The sequence below is a fragment of the Mytilus californianus genome, unplaced genomic scaffold (genome assembly GCF_021869535.1).
Source record: "Mytilus californianus isolate M0D057914Y unplaced genomic scaffold, xbMytCali1.0.p SCAF_5, whole genome shotgun sequence".
Lineage (NCBI taxonomy): Eukaryota > Metazoa > Mollusca > Bivalvia > Mytilida > Mytilidae > Mytilus > Mytilus californianus.
Window position 1 is genome coordinate 93,177,839 of NW_026262701.1, and position 26,616 is coordinate 93,204,454.

Below are 26,616 nucleotides of genomic sequence, written 5' to 3' on the forward strand. Positions count from 1 at the left end.
GTTGTATGCATCTCTCCCATCGAACTTGAGGTAAAGGATACAACAGATATTTTGGTATATCTGCCTCATATCTTAACTTACATCTAGAAATTGACAATGAGGGAACGTTACGACAAAAGATTTCAGCTTCCCAACTGTAAACTTTCTATTTCTATGAAGCAACATTCCAGCAGCAACTGCATACGGAGTATTATATCTCCCAGTAGATACGATAATCCAGGGCTTGTATTTTCTATTATGATTTCCTTGATAGAGGGTTGTTGCTCATATGGAAGCTATTAAACCAAGAGTTCCAAGTGGTCAAGTTGAAAATATCTTTTCGTCAATTCTACGGACGCCATCACGAGTTGATTGACCGTTATGTAATATTTGTTTCCCAGATGACGACGGATGTGTTCCAACTGTCGTAACTGCAATTCCGTCCCCTTTCCCTCGAATGTGACCTACCGAATTACACTAATCACCCGGTCTGTACTTACATGAGCAACACGACGGATGCCACATGTGGAGCAGAATCGACTTATGAGTTTGAATGTCCCTTTGGTATCATTTGCCTCTCTTTTAAGGCTGTTCTGTTAAAGCCATTTAATTTTTTTTGTGTTTATATTTTGACAGTTTTTCCATTTGATATTACCAGCGCGGAAGTCAACACTCCAGTTCTAACAGGGGCCTCGGTGGCCGAGTGGTCTAAGTAGTGACTACTGTAATCACTAGCCAGTCAACACTGAGGTTCGAACACCGCTCGTGCGGGTGCACTCGACTCCAATCTTAATTGACTAGGATTGTCAGTTTTCCTATCGAAGGTCGGTGGTTTTCTCCGGGCACTCCGGCTTCCTCCGCCAATAAAAACTGGCCGCCACGAAATAGCCCAAAAGCGGTGCTTAAAAGTGGCGTTAAAACACCAAAAATCAAATCAAATCCAGTACTAACATGAAATATCATAGATGCAGTCTTTTCTGAAAAGTCGATGTTCATAATATGTTAGAAATACACAAAACACTAAGGTATTTTTACAAACAGTGTGCTATTTTAGGTTTTTAAATCTCAGTGTGATTTTTTTAATTCTCAGTGTGTAATTTTTTCGAAAAAATGGTTTAAACATAGTTTTGACGAGAACGGCTTGCCATACATATGTATCTCAACTAGTTTGATTCGAGCGCCACAGATCGGTCTTATGGGCACGAAACGCGTATGGTACCAAATTATAAGGCTGGTATCTTTGATGACATTTTTCTAATTTTGTTATCTCATACAAGAGACACATGGTGTGTGCACGGAAAACATGTTACACATTTTGTTTAAATTTTACCAATGTTATCTCATGTTTGAATATCTCAATATAGTCTACGTCAAACAGTTACAACATTGTTGGATGTTTAGTTAAGTGATACAAAAAAAATGATTATAGTTGTACAGTCTTAAAATCATTTTGAAATTCATCGAACGACATTGCATTCATTTATTTTCGAAAAATGTACGATTAATTCTAAACAAAGACCCCAATGTTTTTTAATCAGCTTTCTCTTTTAATAAAAACAAATATTTGAGTAAGAAGAAACAGTATCGACAATATTTCGTGACGGTATTACTTTCCCTCCTTTTTTTTTAGCTCACCTGACCCTAATAAGAGCCAGATTAACATTTTCACTTCGCGTCCGTCGTCAACTGTTTCTAAAATTGTTTTCCCTGAAATCATTGGGCTAGCTGGTATCTGATTTGGTCTGCATTATCTTTAGGGATCTACTTTAAATTAATGTCTGATAATCCTGTTTTATTACCAAAAAGGACGATATGGCTATAATAGTGCTGCAAATAAGGGTAAAATGCATGGAATTGTCTAATTTCTAAAAAGTAAGAAAAGATAAAGAAAATCTGTCAGTGTTAAAATGCTCAGAATGTCAAGAAATGCCTACCACATGTTTCTGTCAAAATTGTGGATTTTTTAGCATAATTTAGTGTTGTTTGCCTTATTTTCTTGAAATCTTCACATATTACTACAAATTAATCGACACCTGATATTTTTATTTGCATTTGATGCATGAAATAATGCAACCGTTATACATTTGCTTTAGTTTAAGAGATATAAGTCAAAAACTGCATTTTCCCCCTAAGTTCTATTTTTAGCCATGTCTGACATGTTGGATGGCAGGCAGGGTCATCGGACACATTTTTTAAACTAGAAACCCTAGTGATGATTGTGGCCAAGTTTGGTTAAATTTGTCTCAGTTGTTTCAGGAGAGAAGATTTTTGTAAAAGATTACAAAAAATTATGAATAATTTGTTAAATTTGACTTTAAAGGACAATAACTCCTTATGGTATGGGGTCAATTGACCATATTGGTCATTTGACTTATTTGTAGATCTTACTTTGCTGAACATTATTGCTGTTTACAGTTTATCTCTATCTATAATAATATTCAAGATAATAACCAAAAACTGCAAAATTTCCTTAAAATTACTAATTCAGGGGCAGCAACCAAACAACGGGTTGTCTGATTCATCTGAAAATTTCAGGGCAGATAGATCTTAACCTGATGAACATTTTTACCCCCATGTAAGATTTGCTCTAAATGCTTTGGTTTCAGAGATATAAGCCAAAAACTGCATTATAACCGTATGTTCTATTTTTAGCCATGTCGGCCATCTTGGTTGGCAGGCGAGGTCATCGGACACATTTTTAAAAATAAATACCCTAGTGATGATTGTGGACAAGTTTGGTTAAATTTGGCCCAGTAGTTTCAGAGGAGAAGATTTTTGTAAAAGTTAACGGACGACGGACGACAGACGACGGACGCCAAGTGATGAGAAAAGCTCACTTGGCCCTTTGGGCCAGGTGAGCTAAAAAGGGGATAAGAACAAAGCACTGAAGCACAATTTACAAAATTGTCCTTCAGTATTACTTTCCAAACTAGTATTTTAACATAGCGTAAGTTTTTATCATAGTTATGTGTTATTGTATCTGACTATTGATTAAAAGTAATATTTGATAAGAATGATATTAGTTCATTTCAATGCTACCTTATATTTTGTTTTCCGTAAAATCAATGACAGATTATATCAGAGGAATAGTTCAATCAATCGTGAGTAATTTATAACGTACATCTATATTTTCAAGCATTAATTTTATGAAAATTTCTCTTAAAGGTCTTGAAATCAAAAATATCTTAACCGAAGTTGTGGCTTGGCCCCTGGGCGATTTCACATTACCGGTACTTATAATTATTCAATGGTACTATGGAATGCAAATCTGCTAAGGAGAGTGGTCTGAGGTCGTTTGAGACTATTGTAATCAGGCTAATGCTTATCATTACACTGTTAAAAAACTTAAAAGTTAGTTAAGCTAGATATTGTGAATTATCATATAAATCAAAAACGAAATAAAAAATAAACAAAAAGCTTACGGTATGTTACTGATTATTTTCATGAAAGAATATTAGCAAATATGAACACTTCATTTGTAATCCTTTATTTAGTGAAGATATTGATGAACCTGAAGAAGCTCCAGGAAAAATATTCATAATTTATGATTTATTATAAAAGATTCATAATTATTTGTCTTATGGCTTGGGTTGATACATATTTTGAGTATATCTCACTTATGTCTGTACATTTTATTTGTACAATGCTATTTATCTAGTAGATGACAATAAACTGTTACAATGTTATTTTAATGTACAAGTATGTACTTAAATATATTAAATAAATTAACTTTTTTTCGTATTCTTAAACTGAGTTGTTTCGATTACTGTCCAATGAATAAGCATTTCGAGACTTACAAATGTACGCGTTTTTGTTGTTGAAAAAGTGGAGAAAGAGCATTTCGTTATGTTTATGAAGATCACAATCGTTCATAATAAGATCTGCTACAAACAGACGGGCTACACTCTTTTGCTTCAATGAAGTTCCTACACAAACTGCTGGATTTCCTTATATTGCTCATATGAGCTCTGCTACGCACTACAGGGATGCATTCTTTGTAAGATCTGTTAATGACAGCTGTGGTTCCGTATATTGAGCATATGTGTTCTGCTATTAACTGTTTTGCCCTCTTTTATTGGTTATATGAGTTTTGCTGCAAACTGATGAAGAACATTCTATTACTCATATGTTGCTCTGTCAAAAAAACTAACGTGGTTCCTTCTATTAATTACAGGAGATCTGCGACAAACTCCTGGGGTCCTTCTGCATTGTAATGGCTATATGAAGATCTGCTATAAACTGCTGGAGAACCTTCTATTGTTCATATGAGTTCTGCTACAAACTATTAACGTGCCTAATATTGCTCGTATGAAATCTGCTACAAACTATTGTAGTGCCTTCCACTTGCTCATATGAGATATGCCACAAACTGCCGGAGTGCCTTCTATCGCGCATATGAGCTCTGCTACAAACCATTAGAGAATCTTCTTTAGCTCATATGGGTTATACTACAAACTGGTGGATATATTGGCTATGCTACAAACCATTAGATAATGATCTGTTAACAACTGATGGGATACCTGATATTGCTCATATAAGATATGCTACAAACTGGTGGAGAACCTGTTATTGTTCATATGGGTTATGCTACAAACCATTGGGTTGTCTTCTATTGCTCATATCAGATCTGCTACAAACTCAGTATTGGAGTGCCTTATATTGCTCATATTTAGATCTGCTACATACGGCCGAATTACCGTTTCTTTTTGTCTTATAAAGTTCACCCCTGCACAAGCGGCTGGAGTACCCTCTATTGCTCATAGAAGCTCTGCTACATACTGTGGGGGGGGGGGGCAAACTAGACAAAATTTGGGGTGGTATAGGTAAAAAGTTTGGAATAACCATAAATGTAACCCTCTAAGGGTGGCAACAAATTCACTATATAGCCAGTGCCGACAAAAAAGCCATTCCTATAGAAATATGCTATTTTGTCGGCTTGAATTAAGATATAATCAGAGCCGCAAAATAGCATATTTTCTATTTTGCCGGCCACTGCCATAAAAATATCGCCTCTGTGTGAATAAACGGATATAACGATTAGAAAATAATTATCCCGCGTATAAAGAGTGTAACTATTTTTAGACACATATAAGGTTATGTCGCCTTGGTTATCGTGCACTTATACCAGGTTTTCTCCATTAATTCTCATACATCAAATATACATCTGAATGAATCAGTAGGACAATTTCATTTCAAGTTCCTTCGGAGACTTCAATTGAGATATGAATCGTTGATGCATTTCAATCAAGTTCAATGGCGATTTGTTGGTAATTTGTTCATGAATTTTTTTAGATTAGCCGCTTTGTAAAGCACTAGTGTGTTTTATGACAATATAAAAGCAGAGACATATATATAGATTCTTTGTGTATATATGTCTCTGATAAAAGCCACGGGAATAATAAAGTGTGGTTGAGTGTTGTGTTAGGAATTTGTTCGCATAGCAACATTTTACTCATATATATATCAAAATTTAGAAAATTCCAAATGATTTTATTTGTACTAAGCATCCATTAGTTCTCATTATTATTATTTACTACACCGTTTTCTTGTAAATTATATTTAACAATGTCCTAACGAAGACAGTGACACTTCTATTTGGAAGATTTTGTTATCTTCTTCTTCTTCTTCTTCTTCTTCTTCTTCGGAAGTCCACCCTATTTGCAGGGTCACCGCATTAAAAATATACTAGTTTAGATAATTTTTAAAAATGCGTATACTTTATATATAAAATATTAAAATTGTATTAAGTTTAAATATGTTATCATGCAGTTTTCCCACTGGTTTTTAAGATTGTTCAATTTTGGAAATTTTTCGGAAATAATCCGTGTTCGAACTAGGTATTAGAAAAACTGTCATGGTGGACACGTAATTTGCCGGCAAGGTTTCATCAGAAATATTAACGAATATAACAAGATGGACACAACAGACTTCCATTTTAATCTTCTTGTCAATGCAGCACTCTCTGTTCTTGGTTTCCTCATATGTTACAAAGTGATACCACCATTTGGCGAAATGTTTATACAGGCACATCTGTTCGGTATAGACCAGAGTAAAACAACCAAAGCAAAAGTGTATGTCATGTATAATAGTCCTAAGTTGTTTGAACAACTTTAAAATTCTTATTGCCCCTACCTTATTGTAGTTGAAAAATGAATAAGGAAGAATTACAGGATAGGCAGTATCTTTTTGTGGGTACCATATGAAAAAAGTAAAATAACAAAAATACCAAACTGCAATGAACTTACAAAGTCAAAATGATTCATAGTCCAAATAATAGGCCATTTATCTTTCTATTTATTTCCCTACAATTTGAGCTGTTGCTTCGTAGGTTTCTCTCTTTGGCAGTGACAATATTGATTGTATGTCTTTTGAGATGTTCAGTATTTCCATCTATCTTACATGCCCATGATGCCTGTTGGTGTCTTGGGTAATATAGTAAGAAATGTTTTGTTGTTTCTTCTTAACAGCATTCATAATATTGCGTGAGGGATTGACCTATTTGGTTTCAGTATTTATTTAATCTGCTGTAACCTGTTCTCAGTTCTGACAATATTCTTCCTACATGTATTTGGGGGTTTGGTGTGTCAAGTTGTATATCCCTCCCAATAATAGGTACTAGATCAAAAAGTTTTCTACCAGTTTCACTGATTGTCCATCTACTTTGCCATTTCAATTTTGTAGACATCTTGACAGCACTTCAAACATCTGACATTGTTATGACATTATACATGTATTGGTCGTTTAGTGATGAGATCTTGAAAAGCTTTTTCAATTTTTTGTTGTGACACCTTCCTAAATATGCTGAAGCCATTTTTTAGTCTCATACCTGTCAATTGACCCGAGATTTTCACAATTCTGAGGGGTCACCAGGAACACCCGCCGGGTGACCAAATAACCCTGGGATTCGGAATATAACCCGTTTTCACCTGGATTCCTAAGCCTTCAGACTGATTAGATATAAACCTATTTCATTAAAATACCGGCAAATTCGTAATTATTCCTGGACAAGAAGTTCAACTAGCTGTGTAAACTCGGCTCAAGTGACCCATTTCAGTGCATGGCTTCACTTGACAGCTTTGGTGTCAAACACACTGTTAATTAACACCAATTACCTAAGCTTTAGGTCGGTAATAATTTGTGTATTTCAAAATTGTTTTAAAAACAATTTGAGTTACTTCCCCTTTTTTGTCAATTCACAATATACTCCTTAAACTTATGTTTTTTTTGTAAAAAGATTAAATCTAAAATGAATTGAATGCAAAAACATATCAGAATAATACTTTTACTTATTGTTCTACCTTAGAACAATTAGAAAATAAAAATTTTGAAAATTACTTTCTTCATCTATACATGTACCTCCTTTTATTGTTTAACTTTATTTTATAATCCTCAAATATCAACCTCTGATTTGTTTTGATATGCTTTATTACTCACCGTGCAAGGGCTGTATAGCCAGTCAAGGTCGTTAAAAATTTCCATATATATGATATGTTCTACTGTTATAAAGTTGCACAAATGTATGCAAAGAAAACACAAATTGGCACATTGTATGTCATGGACTGAATATGAACAGGAATAAAGGCAATGTAACACAAATCTATCAATGGCCTCCAAGTGCAATGAAATAATAAAATGTACAATTTTAAATTACTTAACCATGTGGACATGTTTTGGAAACTTTGATATAAATTATAAGAAAAATGTCCCCTAAATACTGAAATTCAGCTCGAAAAAGTTTGTACGCGTTATAACCTGAGATTTCATTCTTCTATGCAGGTCATCACCTGCATTTTCATTGTCATAGGTTGACAGGTATGTAGGCTTGACTTTCAGAAGAAATGTTGCTCTCAACTGTGAGACCCAATTTGGCCATGAAATCTTCACTGAAGGCTAGAAGTTTTTGCATATATAACAATTCTTACCGTTTGTTTGCTTAAACGACAATAAAGACAACAACACCCATCAATTACCGCTTGGTATTAATTTAATGTGGTCGACATGTTTCGCCAACAAGCGTGGCGTCTTCAGGACAATATTACATATGAAATCAAACAGTGAAGTACAAATTTTGCGGTTGTGTGGTTCGCCAAAAGTAACGTAACAATAGAGGTTGTTATGACGACGTTATAGATATAAATAGAAAGTGAGAGTAAAATAAGAATCTAGTTAAGTTAAAAGTGAAAGTTAAGTCAATAAAGTTATTAACGATGTGGTTAGCTGCTATTCTCACACGTCTGTGTCATTGTTCTCATGGAGGTTTCTATTGGTATTATTGTAGAAATGATGAAAATAGATCATAAAATGTCAGTTCATTTCCAAATTGGACAACACCCCACTGGCCATCCCATACCAATTTAACTGGCTTCGCTCCCAGTGAGGTACTGCTTCCAATTGCGTTGGTAATAGGGAGAAGTGTATGATTGCCGCAATTTTGGGAATTGTAAATCTTGGTAGATTCGTTCATAAAAATTTACTTTGCTAATAAAGTGTCCATGGATCAAGCTTTTCTTTATAAATATGTTTTGTGGTTTATGTGGTTCATTTCGTTTCTGGTTTCTTCCTTTTTTCTCTAAGTAAAATGCCTGGTATTCCGAATTATTTTGACTTCATGTGCTTATGTATGGTATGTTAATCTTCGGTGATGGACTGCTTCTTATTTGTATTTTTCTGTGGTTGCTTCTGTTTCCAAATCTCTCCTTCTTTTTTCCTCGTATCTGGTAATTTTCGTGAACAGATCGAGAACTTTTTAAATGGCCAAGTTTTTCGTCCATGCTGGGTGGTTGTTAGGTACATATATAACAATTCTTACCTTTTGTTTGCTTGTTGGTGCGAAATATATCCAGAAATATCCCAAAGTAACGATGAAATAAGTTGCATTTCCAACTGAGATGTCAATGACCCACTTTTTTTTTCAAATGGTTTCCCAGATTTCCTAAAATCTACAAACTGAACTCTGTAAAATTTGACAGACCAGAATTTCCGAAACTTTGATTTATATTAATTTATGCGATATTTAGGTTTGTCAAATTTTACTGAGTTCGGTTTGAATTATTCAAAATTTGATTTATTAAATTGGAGAAACATTTTAATGAGTTTGATTTAAGCATGTTAAGGCCAATTTGGCATTAAATAATACTGTTTGATATTAGGGAAAAGAACCAATGTTGACAATTTTGCAGACTGCATTACATATACAAAATGTAATAAACTGTTAGGCGTTCAACTAATACATGTGTTAATGAATATCTTGAATGATATCATGATATTTTGTCTGACAATATTTCATTTATTTTGCAGGCCTGAAGCCTTAGGTGTGATTTGTGGAGCTATTTTTCTGATTATTATGTTTCTTTTCATACCAGTTCCCTTCTACAAACATCTATATTACACAGAGAATTACAAGAGTTTTCCTCATAATGAGGTAAGATGTAAAGAGTTTCCAGGTTTTAAATGATACATTTAAAATACCAAACTATAATGAGATTCTTTTTACAAATATATTAAATCTTAATTGTTATGACAAGACCTTTCCAGTAAACCATAAGTTTTTTCAAGATTCAAAGTTTTATTTATAGAGTCGATATTCCATAAACTACATAAACACAAGCTCTAGTGAGCTTTTCAAATCGACAAGTTTTGCTCATGTGGGTCATGCCCCCTACCCCCTTATGCCATAAATTATTTCAATATCTTAACTGTTCAGAATTCATTTTAGGTAGGCGGTAATGGTATCCTTTTCCTCAATTCCTCTCTCCATATTGTAAACTTGGATATGTTTGATGGCTCATCTCAAAGGCTGAAACATTTTCACGTGGTTAAATTTTCAGGGTACGAAGTGAGATTTATTTTTCCATAATTTAGCACACTTGAAAAGCCTGTAGTGATGCAGTAAAAAATCCCTTTTTTCACACTATAAGTTCTTCGAAAATTTAGTTTGTTGCATACATTTGATAACTCCTAAGTTTTTACACCTTTATTCTATGGTCCTCTGCTTTCCAAATCACCACAAATGGTTAAGCTCAGTCACTTGTTAAAAATTGAAACATGTCCAATATTACTGCACAGAGATTTTGTTTACACACTTCTTTTGAGTTCCTCATTTTGAGGTTCATTAGGGATATGGACCCATATGTACATATTCTAAGTTGAAATGATAATCTAAGTGCACTGTTGATTTTTGCAAACGAACGTCTATAGTCCTCTTAATATTTCTTCATAGTTTTCCTAGAAACTAAAAGGATTGAGCTTTATGTTAAATCATTAAAAAGAAAAGAAGAACTGTTAGGATTCTAAGACAACTGGGGTCAAGAGAAAAAAATCACTTTTAGTTAAAAAGATTTATGTATTGAATGTATTTATATATATTTACTGATAAAAAAAAGAGAATTAGTTTTTAATTCCCAACATTGTACATTTACTTTTTAATATGTTATATGTGAATCATGTATTTTTTTTTATTTCAGTATAAAGAATATATTTCAGCACTATAACTTCACTGTTATCTACATGTATATACCAAATGTAAATCATGTAAATTTCTTGTTTCAGTATATAGAATATATTGCAGCACTGTAACTTCACTGTTATCTACATGTATATACCAAATGTAAATCATGTAAATTTCTTGTTTCAGTATATAGAATATATTGCAGCACTGTAAGTTCACTGTTATCTACATGTATATACCAAATGTAAATCATGTAAATTTCTTGTTTCAGTATATAGAATATATTGCAGCACTGTAACTTCACTGTTATCTACATGTATATACCAAATGTAAATCATGTAAATTTCTTGTTTCAGTATATAGAATATATTGCAGCACTATTATCCATATGCTGTATGGTATTCCTGGGTTTTGCTGATGATGTATTAAACCTGAAGTGGAGACATAAAGTCATGTTACCAACCATTGCTTCTCTCCCTTTATTGATGGTTTACTTGGTCAACGTTGGATCTACTACTATAGTTGTACCAAAACCTTTCAGACTGTACTTGGGACATGATGTTGATTTGAGTAAGGGCTGATCCATAAAAATATCTATTTACAATTAATTGTACCAAAATCTCTCAGACTGTACTTGGGACATTATGTTGATTTGAGTAAGGGCTGATCCATAGGAAAATATCTATTTACTTTTAATTGTACCAAAGCTTTGACTTTTGAGGCTGGAATAAGAACATTATATTATTAAAGTAGGGTAGAGGCTGATTAACACAAAAATGGGTTAACACACAGGGGTGAAACTTAACTTTGTAAGGCCAGTAGCCAGCTGGGCTACTAGACTTGAAAATTAGTTAGCCCAGACAAAAAGTTAGTAACCCACTTTATTTCACTATGAGTATCACCGGTGAAGCCAGCGAAGCGAGCTGAACTTGCTAGGGGGGTTTTGGGGCATGCCCCCCCCCCCAAGAAAATTTTGAAATTTTAGACTCAAAATCCTGCATTCTGAGCATACCTGGAGGTGATTTAGATGCTTGGGAAAATGTAAATTTTGTCTTATTTTTGTTGTTGACTTCAATCAAATTTAATAGAAAAAAAATCATTTACAAAATGGGAATCTTCATGCCCTGTGTACCAGTTTTTTTTTAAATATCTTTTTAAGACAACTAAAGAATTCTCTGTCCTTTTAAAAATACATGTAGATGATCGATGAAATTTTTCATTTTATTTCTTTAATAACCTAATTTATTAAATATCTTGATCGATTTATTTTGCGTAACTACGTACATTTGTAAACAAATGACCCACCTTTTTTCTCAAAAGACTTGTACACGTACTTCAAAAGCATTGTCATTAAATTGATATCTCCTCTGATTTTCTCTTTTTTGTAAACTGTTCAGTAAGTAGGAAACTAAAATCATTTTATACTAATGTTATTTATTTGTGGTCGACAATATTCTACTTTCGTTTTTGACCTTCATTCTCTGGACACCACGTGGGCTTTGAAAAGGGAACTACAAAAGGTACTGTTTTCCACATTCTTAACAACATTATATATTATACGTTCTTTTATTTGACTGATATTATTTCATAACATGCTATTGTCATCTTCTCTGAATTTCTTCGCTTTCTTGAAGCCAAAACCGAACAGGGTATTTGATCGCTTCATATTGTAAATGACCATCGGAACGTCTCTCTTGTTATCCTTGCAAACATACGATACTTTCCGGACTTTAAATAGACGACCAATCAGTGACCTGAATTAACGTGAACTACATTTAGTCAAAGGTAAACACTGATTTTACATCCTTGTTTATCGCGACCGTGACTTTGCGCCAATACGACTCTCCACACTTGCCTGGATACATTTTAAAAAGATTTATTTTTCTGTTTGAATTTATATTTTTGTCAGTGAAGTAGCCAGCACTTGGAGCCACGGTAAACAGCGGATTTCCGTCTGTCGAGTACTTTGTTTTCAATTCGCCACCTGGGCTACCACAACTGAATAAAAAGATCGCCCAGGTCAATTTCTGGTCGCCATGGGCGACTGGGCAACCGTTAAGTTTTTTCCCTGACACAATTGCTTTCCTTTGCATATCTTAATTAGGAAATTATCAAATATTTGAAAATAAACTTTGAAATAAAGTAACTTTACAACATGATAAAATGAGGATAAAATAATAAAAATTGCCTATGAGGCAACTATCCACACGACTTCAAGTGATGTGGATTTAAGCAGCTATAGGTAAATGCAGGGTATTCAACAATAAGCAAAACCCATACCACTAAATGTTCTTTAGCTTTCAAATTTATTTCTGTGTTTTTTACTGTATTGTCAATTTATATATCATCGATATGAAAAGAACTTAAGGGCATACGTAACGGTTTTGATCCAACAGTGATTTTTTTACGAAAATTTGCATACAAGCTATTTTTCACCTAGTCAATGCAAACATTTCTATCCTTTGGATAGACATACCTAACTTTTTTGTTTCAAAAGATAAACACAATAGGATTTTTATAAAAACATTTGGAAAATCTCTTTTACATAAGTATGCTCTAAATTTTTATAACAATTCTTTGAAAATAATTAATTCTTATCAAAGTTTCAGGATTTTAGGAAAAAAACGGAATTTTTTGCTGTATACTTATTTAATTATTAAAAATCTCATCAGTGACTTTTTCATAAAAATTGGTGCAAATAATCTTCATACGTAATCAATCCTAATCTCATTTTAAGAAAGAGGGGTCCATGAACTGGTTTTCAAGTTATATCAGTCTGAATGATAAAAATAAGTCGAAAAATGCATTTTGTTTATTTTCTTTTGTTTCCTATTCTGCCATCGGATTCAGACTTCTCTTAAATGTATCATTTTTAATTTTAGTTTCTTGTGTATAATTTGGAGTTCAGTATGACGTCCATAATCACTGAACTAGTATACATATTTGTTTAGGGGCCAGCTGAATGACGCCTCCGGGTGCGGGAGTTTCTCGCTGCATTGAAGACCCATTGGTGGCCTTCGGCTGTTGTCTGCTCTATGGTCGGGTTGTTGTCTCTTTGACACATTCCCCATTTCCATTCTCAATTTAATCTTTTCCCAATATGTCGCAGTTTGACGTCGCGAAAAATAACATTTTACGTTGGCAACGTCATTACCTCCCCTGTAACTGTATGCCCTTAAAACTGAAGAATTTACATACTTGTTGTGTATATTTTTCAGGATTCTTGTATTATGTATACATGGGTATGTTAGCTGTATTCTGTACAAATGCCATAAACATTCTGGCTGGTGTGAATGGCCTGGAAGCTGGACAATCATTTGTTATTGCTGTTTCTGTTGTTATATTTAACATCTTAGAATTGTCAGGTAAAATATTATATATGATGGTAGTAACTGTACAAGTCTGGTAACATTCATGACAGTTTTATTTATCTATTTTCCATTTTAAAAGAATTCATCTGTACATGCTGTAAAAGGCTATCAATGTGAATAAAGTCTTACTATACCAAATTGAATTGCTATTTTTTTCATCATTTCCCTTATTCATCTTTTTTCAAATGTAGTTACAATGTATTTGAAAATTAAAAAATCATAGAAATCCTTTCCTACTGTTTTCACTTTTTGTTTATAATTAGTTCAAAGTTAAGTTTAATAAATAAAATGAATTATTATATTCTGTAGATATATTAATTGTATTTTACAGTTGATAATACAAATGAGTTAGTAAAAAGTAAGATGATGGAATATACTATTTTTTATGTGGTTTTGGGCTTAGCTAGAATAGTATTTTATACTATAATACATATGGTTAAGACTGATTAATTTGTCCATAGACTGTTTTATCTTTGCATAAAATGAATGTAACGTTACCTTGGCAACATAGGTTATTTGTTTGTCGCAAATAAGTTAACCAAACTAATGTGGTTATCTTAAAATTAAAATGAAGGAAATACTCATGTTTAATTTATTTAGAATTGTTTGATTGAGTACACAGAAAACTTTGCTACATCAGTACAGAATATCTTAAACTATTGGTTCATTTGACCAACGAGTACCTTAGATTTCATGGTTTTTATGGGGACATGTCCCATGTTTATAATTTTATGGCCACCTGAGAATTAATAGTCTTCAGGATATTATCTAAGTGATAAATCATTTATATGCTTATTTGCAACTATTTAGGTAAAAATCGGCTATAATATTCCTTTTAAGTTATCATTAATAAATGAATATGAAGTCTTGATTCCTTGGTCACATTCAGGCATAATTATTAAAAAGTGAAATAACAAAAATACCGAACTCCAAGGAAAATGGAAAATCCTTTATCAAATTGCAAAATCAAAAGCTCAAACACATCAAACGAATGGATACAACTGTCATATTCCTGATTTGGTACAGGTATTTCCTTATGTAGAAAATGGTGGATTAAACCTGGTTTTATAGCTAGCTAAACCTTAGAATGCTTAAGGACTTTCTGTTTAATTTTTCCTCAATTCCTGTGATGTCAAAGAACACACACTTATTACATACTGTTATGTGTTAATAAAAAATTTTTAGTGAAAAAACAGATCTTTAAAAGGCCACAATAAAACCATTCCTGATATTTCAATTGACTTTTGTCTGATGTATATCCACAACAAATCCTTTGTTTCTTACGTCTAACAGACTTATGTTGTTTAAATACAGAAGAACATCTGTTTTAGACGTGTTTTCTCCTTATCATTTTCTGGTTATGATTTTTGTCGAGCCTGCGACTTTTGTCGCAGAAAGCTCGACATAGGGATAGTGATCCGGCGGCGGCGGCGGCGGCGGCGGCGTTAGCTAACTTCTTAAAAGCTTTATATTTTAGAAGGTGGAAGGTCTGGATGCTTCATACTTTGTATATGGATGCCTCATGTTACGAAGTTTCCGTCAGTCACATGTCCAATGTCCTTGACCTCATTTTCATGGTTCAGTGACTACTTGAAAAAAAAGTTAAGATTTTTTGTAATGTTAGATTCTCTCTTATTATAAGTAATAGGATAACTCTATTTGGTATGTGCGTACCTTGCAAGGTCCTCATGCCCGTCAGACAGTTTTCACTTGACCTCGACCTCATTTCATGGATCAGTAACCAAGGTTAAGTTTTGGTGGTCAAGTCCATATCTCAGATACTATAAGCAATAGGTCAAGTATATTCGGTGTATGGAAGGACTGTAAGGTGTACATGCCCAACTGGCAGGTGTCATCTGACCTTGACCTCATTTTCATGGTTCAGTGGTTATAGTTAAGTTTTTGTGTTTTGGTCTGTTTTTCTTATACTGTATGCCATAGGTCTACTATATTTGGTGTATGGAATGATTGTAAGGTGTACATGTTTAGCGGGCAGGTGTCATCTGACCTTGACCTCATTTTCATGGTTCAGTGGTCAAAGTTAAGTTTTTGAGTTTTGGTCTTTTTTTCTAATACTATATGCAATAGTTCAACTATATTTGGTATGTGCGTACCTTGCAAGGTCCTCATGCCCGTCAGACAGTTTTCACTTGACCTCGACCTCATTTCATGGATCAGTGAACAAGGTTAAGTTTTGGTGGTCAAGTCCATATCTCAGATACTATAAGCAATAGGTCTAGTATATTCGGTGTATGGAAGGACTGTAAGGTGTACATGTCCAACTGGCAGGTGTCATCTGACCTTGACCTCATTTTCATGGTTCAGTGGTTATAGTTAAGTTTTTGTGTTTTGGTCTGTTTTTCCTATACTGTATGCCATAGGTCTACTTTATTTGGTGTATGGAATGATTGTAAGGTGTACATGTCTAGCGGGCAGGTGTCATCTGACCTTGACCTCATTTTCATGGTTCAGTGGTCAAAGTTAAGTTTTTTGAGTTTTGGTCTTTTTTTCTAATACTATATATGCAATAGTTCAACTATATTTGGTGTATGGAAATATTTTATGATTTATTTGGCAGTCACGCAGGTTTTATTTGACCTTGACCTCATTTTTCAAGGTTCATTGCTCAGTGTTAAGTTTTTGTGTTTTGGTCTGTTTTTCTTAAACTATAAGCAATAGGTCAACTATAGTTGTTGTATGGAAGAATTTTTAGCTGTACATGCCTGCCTAGCATGGTTCATCTAACCTTGACCTCATTTTCATGGTTCATTGGTCAATGTTTAGTTAACTTGGTTAATGTTAAGTTTATGTGACAGTTGTAATAAAGCTTTATATTTAGGACAATCAACATAATATCAATGATTAGTAAAGAAGGCGAGACATTTCAGCGTGTGCACTCTTGTTATATAGTAGGTGGCATTATGATTTTCGGTCTGTTACTTGTCCATTCATTCGTTCGTCCGTCTGTCCCACTTCAGGTTAAAGTTTTTGGTCAAGGTAGTTTTTGATGAAATTGAAGTCCAATCAACTTGAAACTTAGTACACATGTTCCCTATGATATGATCTTTCTAATTTTAATGCCAAATTAGAGTTTTGACCCCAATTTCACGGTCCACTGAACATAAAAAATGATAGTGCGAGTGGGGTATCCGTGTACTTGGACACATTCTTGTTTATTCTTGACATAATGTTGCATGGTTATACCAAGGATTTGTATAGTAAGGTTATAAGGGGAGGAATTCCCCTATTACAGTAGAAAAATCAATAAAAAAAAAAAAAAAAAAAAATCGGGAAAATTTCCCGAAATTTTCATTGTACTAATGAACTCAAAATCGTTAACTTTTTTTAATTCCCGCATTTGCGCAGAAATCTACTTCCTTCTTCCGGTCTCGTTTGTCATGAGACTTTGGGTGAAATATATATTTATCAGTCCAGTAAAATATAGGAAGGAACACAATAACAATTTCATTTCTAATTATTCTTTGATATGAAAAAAAGTTACCTGATGATAGCGTTTCTTTGTTTACATTAAATATGACGTCATAACTAAAATAACGTCACAACTATAATCCCTAACAACAGAACCAAAATCAGAAACGTTACGGTATTTCCGTTTCTTTTTTAACAGATTTAGAACATAAAATATGTTTGAATTAAAAAAAATAATTTATGTAGACTTCGTCCCCTTTCTCAGGTAATGCCTGCCTCATATTACTACTTCATCACATTGCACTTTTGGCATATTATGTTAAAAATCAATCTGATTGAAAATACAGATCCTGTGTCCACACTTTGTTTACAAGGATCTGACACCGCTCCATTCTACTTTCTATACTGGTAATTAATACATCAGCCAATGAAATTTCAGTCTTCAAATTTTTTAGAGGTGTGTATTATTACAACAAAACTAGAGGATCTCTAAAGGTGTTTACAACAGAAAGTCGAACAGAACATTGTCAGATCCTTGTCAGCAAAGCATGGACACAGGATCTGTATTTTTAATCTTATTTTAAAAGTTTATAACAATTAAGGCTATTATTACATGTCTAAGTATTTTCCTAAATCCTGTTCTTAATATATCTGCCATATTATTGTTAGTATTTTGCCTTAAAAAAAGATAAAAACAATTGCACCATGAGAACATGATGCACATCTTCACCTAATTTTCAATAACAGAGGTGAATAACTTCAAAACAACATATCTGAAAGTTACAAAAATTGAAGTAAAGGTAGATTATACTAGCTGTATAATTGTTATAATATTGTATTTGATAGGTGTGCATAAAAAAAACTAGACACTCAGTAAGACGCACAAAATATCAAAAGAGGTGCTATCAAAGTCCCATAACTCTGAAATACCAGACAATTTCTACAATTAACTTGGATTTTTAACAAAAACAAAAAAAAATATTGAAACAATCATTATGACAATATTTACCATACCCAAAATGGACATGCTGTTTTGGAAAAAGTTTGTTTTGACAGAACGAATTGAAAAAAGTAACTTTTGTAGGTTCATGGTCAAATGTACTCAATGTGTTATTATGTTTGAAACAAAACCACAAAATGATCATTGTGTTTAATATCAAACACTACTGTATTACCTTTATATATGATTATTCAAACATTTGCAATTGTATCATTGCAGGATGTTGTACAGAGGCACATGTATTTAGTTTATATTTCATGATGCCATATATAGGAGTGTGTCTAGCTTTGCTAATCCATAACTGGTAGGTTATTATTGAATATTGATATCAATTATCCACCATCCTCAATGATGCTGCCAATATTTGTGTTGTTAGTGATATTTGTTGAAGAAAGTGAAACTTTTATGATTACTCTATTCATACCTAGTTATACAGTTTTTGTCTCGCCTGCGACGAAAGTCGCAGAAAGTGAGACATAGGTATTACTATCCGGCGGCGGCGACGGCGGCGTAAACTATTTGTATAAAGCTATATATTTCAGAAGGTAGAAGACCTGGATGCTTCATACTTTGTATGCAGATACCTTATGTTACGAACTTTCCGTCTGTCATATGTCCAATGTCCTTGACCTTATTTTCATGGTTCAGCGACTGCTTGAAAAAAAAGTTTAGTTTTTTTGTTATGTAAATTTCTCACTCATTATGAGTAATAGGATAACTATATTTGGTATATGGGTTCCTTGCAACGTCTACATGTCCATCAGACAGGGTTCACCTGACCTCAGCCTCATTTCATGGATCAGTGATCAAGGTTAAAGTTACGTGATTGGGTCCGTTCCTCAGATACTACAAGCAGTAGGTCAGCTATATGTGGTGTATGGAATGATTATGAGGGATATATGAGGGATACATGTCAGTCTGGCAGGTTTCATTTTCATTTTCACGGTTCATTGGTCAATGTTAAGTTTTTGTGTTTTGGTCTGTTTTTCTAATACTATAAGCAATAGGTCAACTATATTTGGTGTCATTTGTCCTTGACCTATTTTCATGGTTCATTGGTCAATGTTAAGTTTTTGTGTTTTGGTCTGTTTTTCTAATACTATAAGCAATAGGTCAACTATATTTGGTGTATGGAATGATTGTAAGGTGTACATGTCTGTCTGGCAGGTGTCATTTGTCCTTGACCTCTTTTTCATGGTTCATTGGTCAATGTTAAGTTGCTCTTGTTTGGTCCTCTTCTCAGATACTATAAGTTATAGGTCAACTATGTGTGGTGTATGGAATGATTGTAAGGTGTGCACGTCTGTCTGACAGGTTTCATCTGCCCTTGAGCTTATTTTCATGGTTCATTGGTCAATGTTAAGTTTCTGTTGTTTGGTCTTCTTCTCAGATGCTATAAGTAATAGGTCAACTATATTTGGTGTATGGAATGTATTTTATTATTTAACTGCTGATTACTTACATTGAAATAGATTATTTTATAAAAATCTTAAAATTACATTAATAATGATAATAAATAATAAAAACTTTTAAGGGATCATTACTAAACCGTGATTAACAAAAACATTGGAAGGTGTGAAAATGTTAAAATAAGGTCACTCATGCATGAATGTTTAACATAGAATACAGTTCACTCCAGTCCCTTCATAAAGATTAATTGGCTGAATATGTACAGATTGAAGAACTTTTGAAATTTTGTTTGCACAACAGAATCACATTTACTGATTTTTGATACATATGAAATAAGATAAGTAAAAAATATTTTAGCATAGCAACATAAATAGATAAATAGATAATATGAAAATATGACTTTTTACAATATTTTGATCAAAGATTGAAGATAATTTTAGTTTTTTTTTTGTTTTTTTTTGGGGTGGGGGGGTCTTTCAGGTTCATCTCAAGGAATTGACAAATATTTATCCAGTTTCTGCAATGCCTTAAAACTTTTCCTTGTGCACAGGTTTGTCTGTACTCAAGAGGAAATAAAAAAAAAATGGCCATATTTGTCAATCCCTTCTGATGAACCTTAAATCTAGATGAAAAATTATTTTTGTAATGTGATTTTCTCAATTATTATGAGTAAAATGATAACTTTATTTGGCATGTGCGTACCTTGCATGGTTCACATATCTGTCAGACATATTTCATTTGACCTTGACATCATTTAATGGATCAGTGAACAAGATTTAGTTTTCATGATAAAGTCCATATCTCAAATTCTATCACCAATAGGTCTTCTATATTTGGTGTATAGAATGATCGTAAGGTTCACATTTCCAACTGGCAGATAAGTGATAAGTTCATTAAATTTTCTGTATGGAATGAATGTTATGTGTATATGTCTGTCTGACAGGTGTCATCTTACCTTGACCTCATTTTATGGTTCATTGGTCAAAGTTCAGTTTCCTCAATGAGGTTTGTTTCTAAGATACTTTAGGCAATATATGTTAAATAAATTTGGTGTATGGAATGATTGTACGGCCTACATGTTTGTCTGATAGGGTTTATCTCACCTTGACTTCATGTTCATTCATCATTAAAATGTTAATTTAATGTAAAGCTTATATAAACTTATTTTTTTTACTTTCAACATAAATTCAATTATGAACACTAAAACAGGCGAGACATTTCAGTGTGTCCACTCTTGTCTAATACTATAAGCCATTGGTCAACTATATTTGGTGTATGGAATGATTGTAAGGTGTACATGTCTGTCTGGCAGGTGTCATTTGTCCTTGACCTATTTTCATGGTTCATTGGTCAATGTTAAGTTTTTGTGTTTTGGTCTGTTTTTCTAATACTATAAGCAATAGGTCAACTATATTTGGTGTATGGAATGATTGTAAGGTGTACATGTCTGACTGGCAGGTGTCATTTGTCCTTGACCTCATTTTCATGGTTCATTGGTCAATGTTAAGTTTTTGTGTTTTGGTCTGTTTTTCTAATACTATAAGCAATAGGTCAACTATATTTGGTGTATGGAATGATTGTAAGGTGTACATGTCTGTCTGGCAGGTGTCATTTGTCCTTGACCTCATTTTCATTGTTCATTGGTCAATGTTAAGTTGCTCTTGTTTGGTCCTCTTCTCGGATACTATAAATTATAGGTCAACTATATGTGGTGTATGGAATGATTGTAAGGTGTGCACGTCTGTCTGACAGGTTTCATGTGACCTTGAGCTTATTTTCATGGTTCATTGGTCAATGTTAAGTTTCTGTTGTTTGGTCTTCTTCTCAGATGCTATAAGTAATAGGTCAACTATATTTGGTGTATGGAATGTATTTTATTATTTAACTGCTGATTACTTACATTGAAATAGATTATTTTATAAAAATCTTAAAATTACATTAATAATGATAATAAATAATAAAAACTTTTAAGGGATCATTACTAAACCGTGATTAACAAAAACATTGGAAGGTGTGAAAATGTTAAAATAAGGTCACTCATGCATGAATGTTTAACATAGAATACAGTTCACTCCAGTCCCTTCATAAAGATTAATTGGCTGAATATGTATAGATTGAAGAACTTTTGAAATTTTGTTTGCACAACAGAATCACATTTACTGATTTTTGATACATATGAAATAAGATAAGTAAAAAATATTTTAGCATAGCAACATAAATAGATAAATAGATAATATGAAAATATGACTTTTTACAATATTTTGATCAAAGATTGAAGATAATTTTAGTTTTTTTTTTTTTTTTTTTGGGGTGGAGGGGTCTTTCAGGTTCATCTCAAGGAATTGACAAATATTTATCCAGTTTCTGCAATGCCTTAACTTTATCTCACCTTGACTTCATGTTCATTCATCATTAAAATGTTAATTTAATGTAAAGCTTATATAAACTTATTTTTTTTACTTTCAACATAAATTCAATTATGAACACTAAAACAGGCGAGACATTTCAGTGTGTCCACTCTTGTAAAACTAGGTGTTTCAAATGTTTTATAGTACATCATCATTATAGGTTATGTTGCTATATTATTAGCATTTATGCATTACAGTTTCAACAGAGTATAAGTCATGTTTCAGTCATATCATTAAATTTATTGGAGAAGGGCTGGATATACATATAAGAGGATAGTTAAATAAATTGTATTTTGGTGCAAATGATTATGTCCGACTTGTGTGACAAATTAAGGCTACGGACAACAAACCCTTAGTATTATAGGTAGCAAAGTAAGTCTCATGAGGGCTATACATGTACCAAGGTCCAAATCTACTGTAATTCTCATTAGGGCTATACATGTACCAAGGTCCAAATCTACTGTAAGTCTCATTAGGGCTATACATGTACCAAGGTCCAAATCTACTGTAAGTCTCATGAGGGCTATACATGTACCAAGGTCCAAATCTACTGTAAGTCTCATGAGGGCTATACATGTACCAAGGTCCAAATCTACTGTAAGTCTCATGAGGGCTATACATGTACCAAGGTCCAAATCTACTGTAAGTCTCATGAGGGCTATACATGTACCAAGGTCCAAATCTACTGTAAGTCTCATGAGGGCTATACATGTACCAAGGTCCAAATCTACTGTAAATCTATTCTCCTTTGTAAAATTGTCTATTAAACTGAGTTATTTGCAATATTTTATTTTGTTGCAGGTATCCATCTCGAGTGTTTGTTGGAGATACTTTCTGTTATTTCTCAGGGATGACATTTGCTGTTGTAGCTATACTAGGACATTTTAGTAAAACTATGTTACTGTTTTTTATACCACAAGTTGTCAACTTTGTGTATTCAGTTCCACAAATATTTAAATTTGTTCCATGTCCACGACATAGGTTACCAAGGTAGGTCTATTTACCAAATACCAATTAAAATAAACATGTTAAAATACTTTTTTGGAAATAAATGTGATTTTTAGAAGTGAGTTTAAATTCAACATAATATAAAAAAATAATGGAAGAAGATACTACATGGGCAATCAAAACCATAAGCTGAAGAAAAACTAGACATGGCCAAATCAAACAAACAAACAAACAAAAAAACAATCAAAATGCCACAAAACACACACAGAAACTAAAGAGTAAAAGGAACACCACCAAAAACGGGGTTTGAGGCACATGCTCTTTAAGGCGAATCATATACTTTTCAACCAGTGACCCTCCTTTTATTGATCATTGCAATTAAAAATGGGATGATAATTTACATTTAGTGATGTCATAAAAGAGGACAGCATTATGGCTATGACAAGTGGAACATATCATTTATATATCCAGCACCTATGAAGTACAATCCTTTTAAGATCTTCATCAGATTTATATTTGTGAAACTGTTTCAAATTAAATTTTTATTTTCTCTGAAATGTTAAAGAAATCAGTTCATTATGACTTTCCAGGCATTTAAGAATTTCCATTATTTAAAAAAAAAACTTAAGTTGTGAATTTGGGCCCTGTGATCTGAATTGACAAGGATTGTCAGTTTTCCTGTCAAAGGTACATGGTTCTCTCTGGGCACTATATAAAAACAAGGATATATGGTATGATTGCCAACGAGACAACTATCCACCAAAGTCCAAATAAAGTAGATGTAAGCAATTATAGGCAACTGTACAGCCTTCAACAGTGTGAAAAACCCATACTGTATAGTCGGCTGTAAAAGGCCCCGACATGAAAAATATGAAACAATTCAATTAAGAAAACTAACAGTGAAATATATAACAAACAATTAACAAAAAATAAATTTGACAGACATGAACCAAAGACAACCACTGAACTACAGGCTCTTGACTTGGTACAGGCACATAAAGAATGTGGCGGGGTCAAACATGTTTGTGAGCGCTCAACCCTCCCCATAACCTGGGACAGTGGTGTAACAGCACAACATAAGAACAAATTATAAAAATCAGTTGAAAAAGCCTTAACTCAATTGCTTACATATATATCTTTTTCAACCACTCAAAACTGGCCGCCTTGATAAAGCCAAGGTTGCTGCCAGTTGCATTAAACATGAACAAATTTTAAAATAGTCACTCCAATGTAAGCCAGGAAAAACATGCTATTGAAATTCATAAGAAATGATAATAAAAACGATTTTTTTCGTAAATACATAGCAACCAACTGAAAAGTTGTCCATTATTCTGAGATACATAGTTTTGCATTGATCTTTACAATATCAATTGATTTTTATTAGCTTGATATAATTTTATTTGAAAAAATATAAAAACTATTATTACATTATGTATTACATTTCAGATATAACAGTAAAACTGACAAAGTAGAGATGAGTTGTACAAAATACAAATATAGTAATTTAAACATTATCGGAAAATTATGTGTGACAATATTTCGATTATTACGAGTGTTGGACGTGAAGGAGAATGTAGGGGAAGATGGACAATACACAGAGTGTAACAATATGACATTAATAAATCTTATATTGAAGTTTACTGGTCCTTTACATGAGAGAACTCTAGTTATCATACTTATGGCAATACAGGTAAATTTTTTAAACCTTCTTTTAAATTTGCTGGTCATTTGCTTATTTTTGAATAAAAAAATCTCGAAATAAATTCTAGAGCATTTTAAACCAATGTCTAATAGGAGAAAAAGCTGATGAGGGGTAAATTTAAATGAGACAAGAACCGAACACACCAATAAGGAAAGAAAGAAGGCATCTATAAAAATATATATAAGTTTTATAGACTAGTTAATAAGATAGAAAAATTAAGACTTCAATAACCAAAAAAATCAACCATCACAATAGCCTTTCTTGTAAATAATGTTCATATTTTATACTTGCAGGTCTTATGTAGTGGAATTGCATTTTTCATCAGATATCATTTAGCCAAGTTATTCTATGATTAATAGAGAAAACCAGAGACACAAGCAGTACAGCTGATGATTTTTTTTGGGTTATCTTTTATTATTTTTTCAGCTGTCTAAATGTGATTTAATCAGACAAATGTACTTTAAATTCATTCAACTTGTGCTACAGAGAACTTTCATGGAGTTTACTTCATATAGTGGTCTAGTCTTTATTATACTTTACTGTGCAACAAGTTGTATCCTAGTTTATTTTAATTAATCATGTTAAAATCAAATAGGTTCATATGAAACTTTTGATATGAATTTGTATATGTATGCCAGGAATTTCTAAAATGTGAAAATGAATATTATAACACAAACTTGTAGAATTATTAACTATTTTTTTGTATTTGGTCAGTTCAATTTACATTTTACATACAGCCATTTAAACATTAGTGGGATATTTCAATCTATAATGTTCATGTGATTTACCCTCAGTACATCTGAAAACTGTAAGTTAACTTTTGAATAATATAATATTCTGACTAATAAATTCCCAAACCTTCACCAATTGATATACAGGAAAGTAATATGTTCTATATATAGGATGCAATATATACTCTTCATATAATTTCAGTTTTCAATTTTATATCTAAGAAATAGAAATTTTGAAATTATTTTTTTGTTTCTTGATCCTCGACTACCTTTCTCTAACTTTTGTGTAATGATAGATGTATTGTGTAAATATGGTATACTGCTGTTATATTCAAGTATTTTATTTCATTTGTATAAAATCTATTATATTATATCCTATTAAGACAGGGTAATGCCAAATTGAAGAAACAGATTGCAGTTGAGTTTGAATTTTGAATAAATTGCATTAGGTGGAGAGAAACACTTGTAATCAATTCACAGTAAAGTCATTTAAATTCTTTAACCAGTTATATACTTTATTATTGCTATTTTACGAAATTTTCCTTTGATCTTACTGACTGATAATTTCCTTTCTCAGCACAGTAGAGTGATATGAAAAATAATCGCTAGAAACTAAGGGCGCACATGCCGTTATCAATGAAATTAACAACGTCGTCATAGGTAAAACAGCGATGAAACAGATTATCATTGGTCATCTCAACTTGATTGCTTTCCTCACTTTCGCCGTAACGGCTCAAGTGAGAAAATCAAATCTCGTTGAGATGACCAACGCTAATCTATAATTTTATCTGAATTATTTTGAAGCTATTAATATATGTATTTGTGACTTTTTTCACTTTTATGACAGTTAAGTTGAATTAATTCAATGTAACAAAGTTTTTTTTTTTGCTTGATTTTTCTGTAAACATATGCATCAGAACTAACTTTTGTTGAAATTGCACTGTAGTGTCCTGCTCAAAGCATGTAATAATAAATCAAATTACTCTTTAAATCAAATACTTTTTCTCTGCTCAAATTTCTGTATTATTTGTAATTATGTTAGAAGTACCCTGAAAACATGCTTTTACTTAAAACTATAAAAATTGATCTTTTGCAATATATATATATTCTAAACAATTAACTTGTCTAAGATTTGCATTTATTGAGTTTAAACATTGTTAATAAGCCTCGTCATTTTTTTTGTATCCATCA

At 32.7% G+C, this 26,616-nt stretch overlaps 1 protein-coding gene across 1 annotated transcript; it reads left to right on the top strand.

The window, feature by feature from the left end:
- The first annotated feature begins 5,841 nt into the window (after positions 1-5,841).
- Positions 5,842-26,616, top strand: LOC127700225 (UDP-N-acetylglucosamine--dolichyl-phosphate N-acetylglucosaminephosphotransferase-like). Its single transcript, XM_052203646.1, has 8 exons — positions 5,842-6,050; positions 9,277-9,400; positions 10,783-10,996; positions 13,645-13,791; positions 18,446-18,530; positions 22,846-23,034; positions 24,439-24,682; positions 24,988-26,616. Exons 1-8 carry the CDS (start codon positions 5,893-5,895, stop codon positions 25,048-25,050), a joined length of 1,224 nt encoding a protein of 407 aa, XP_052059606.1. The 5' UTR covers positions 5,842-5,892; the 3' UTR covers positions 25,051-26,616.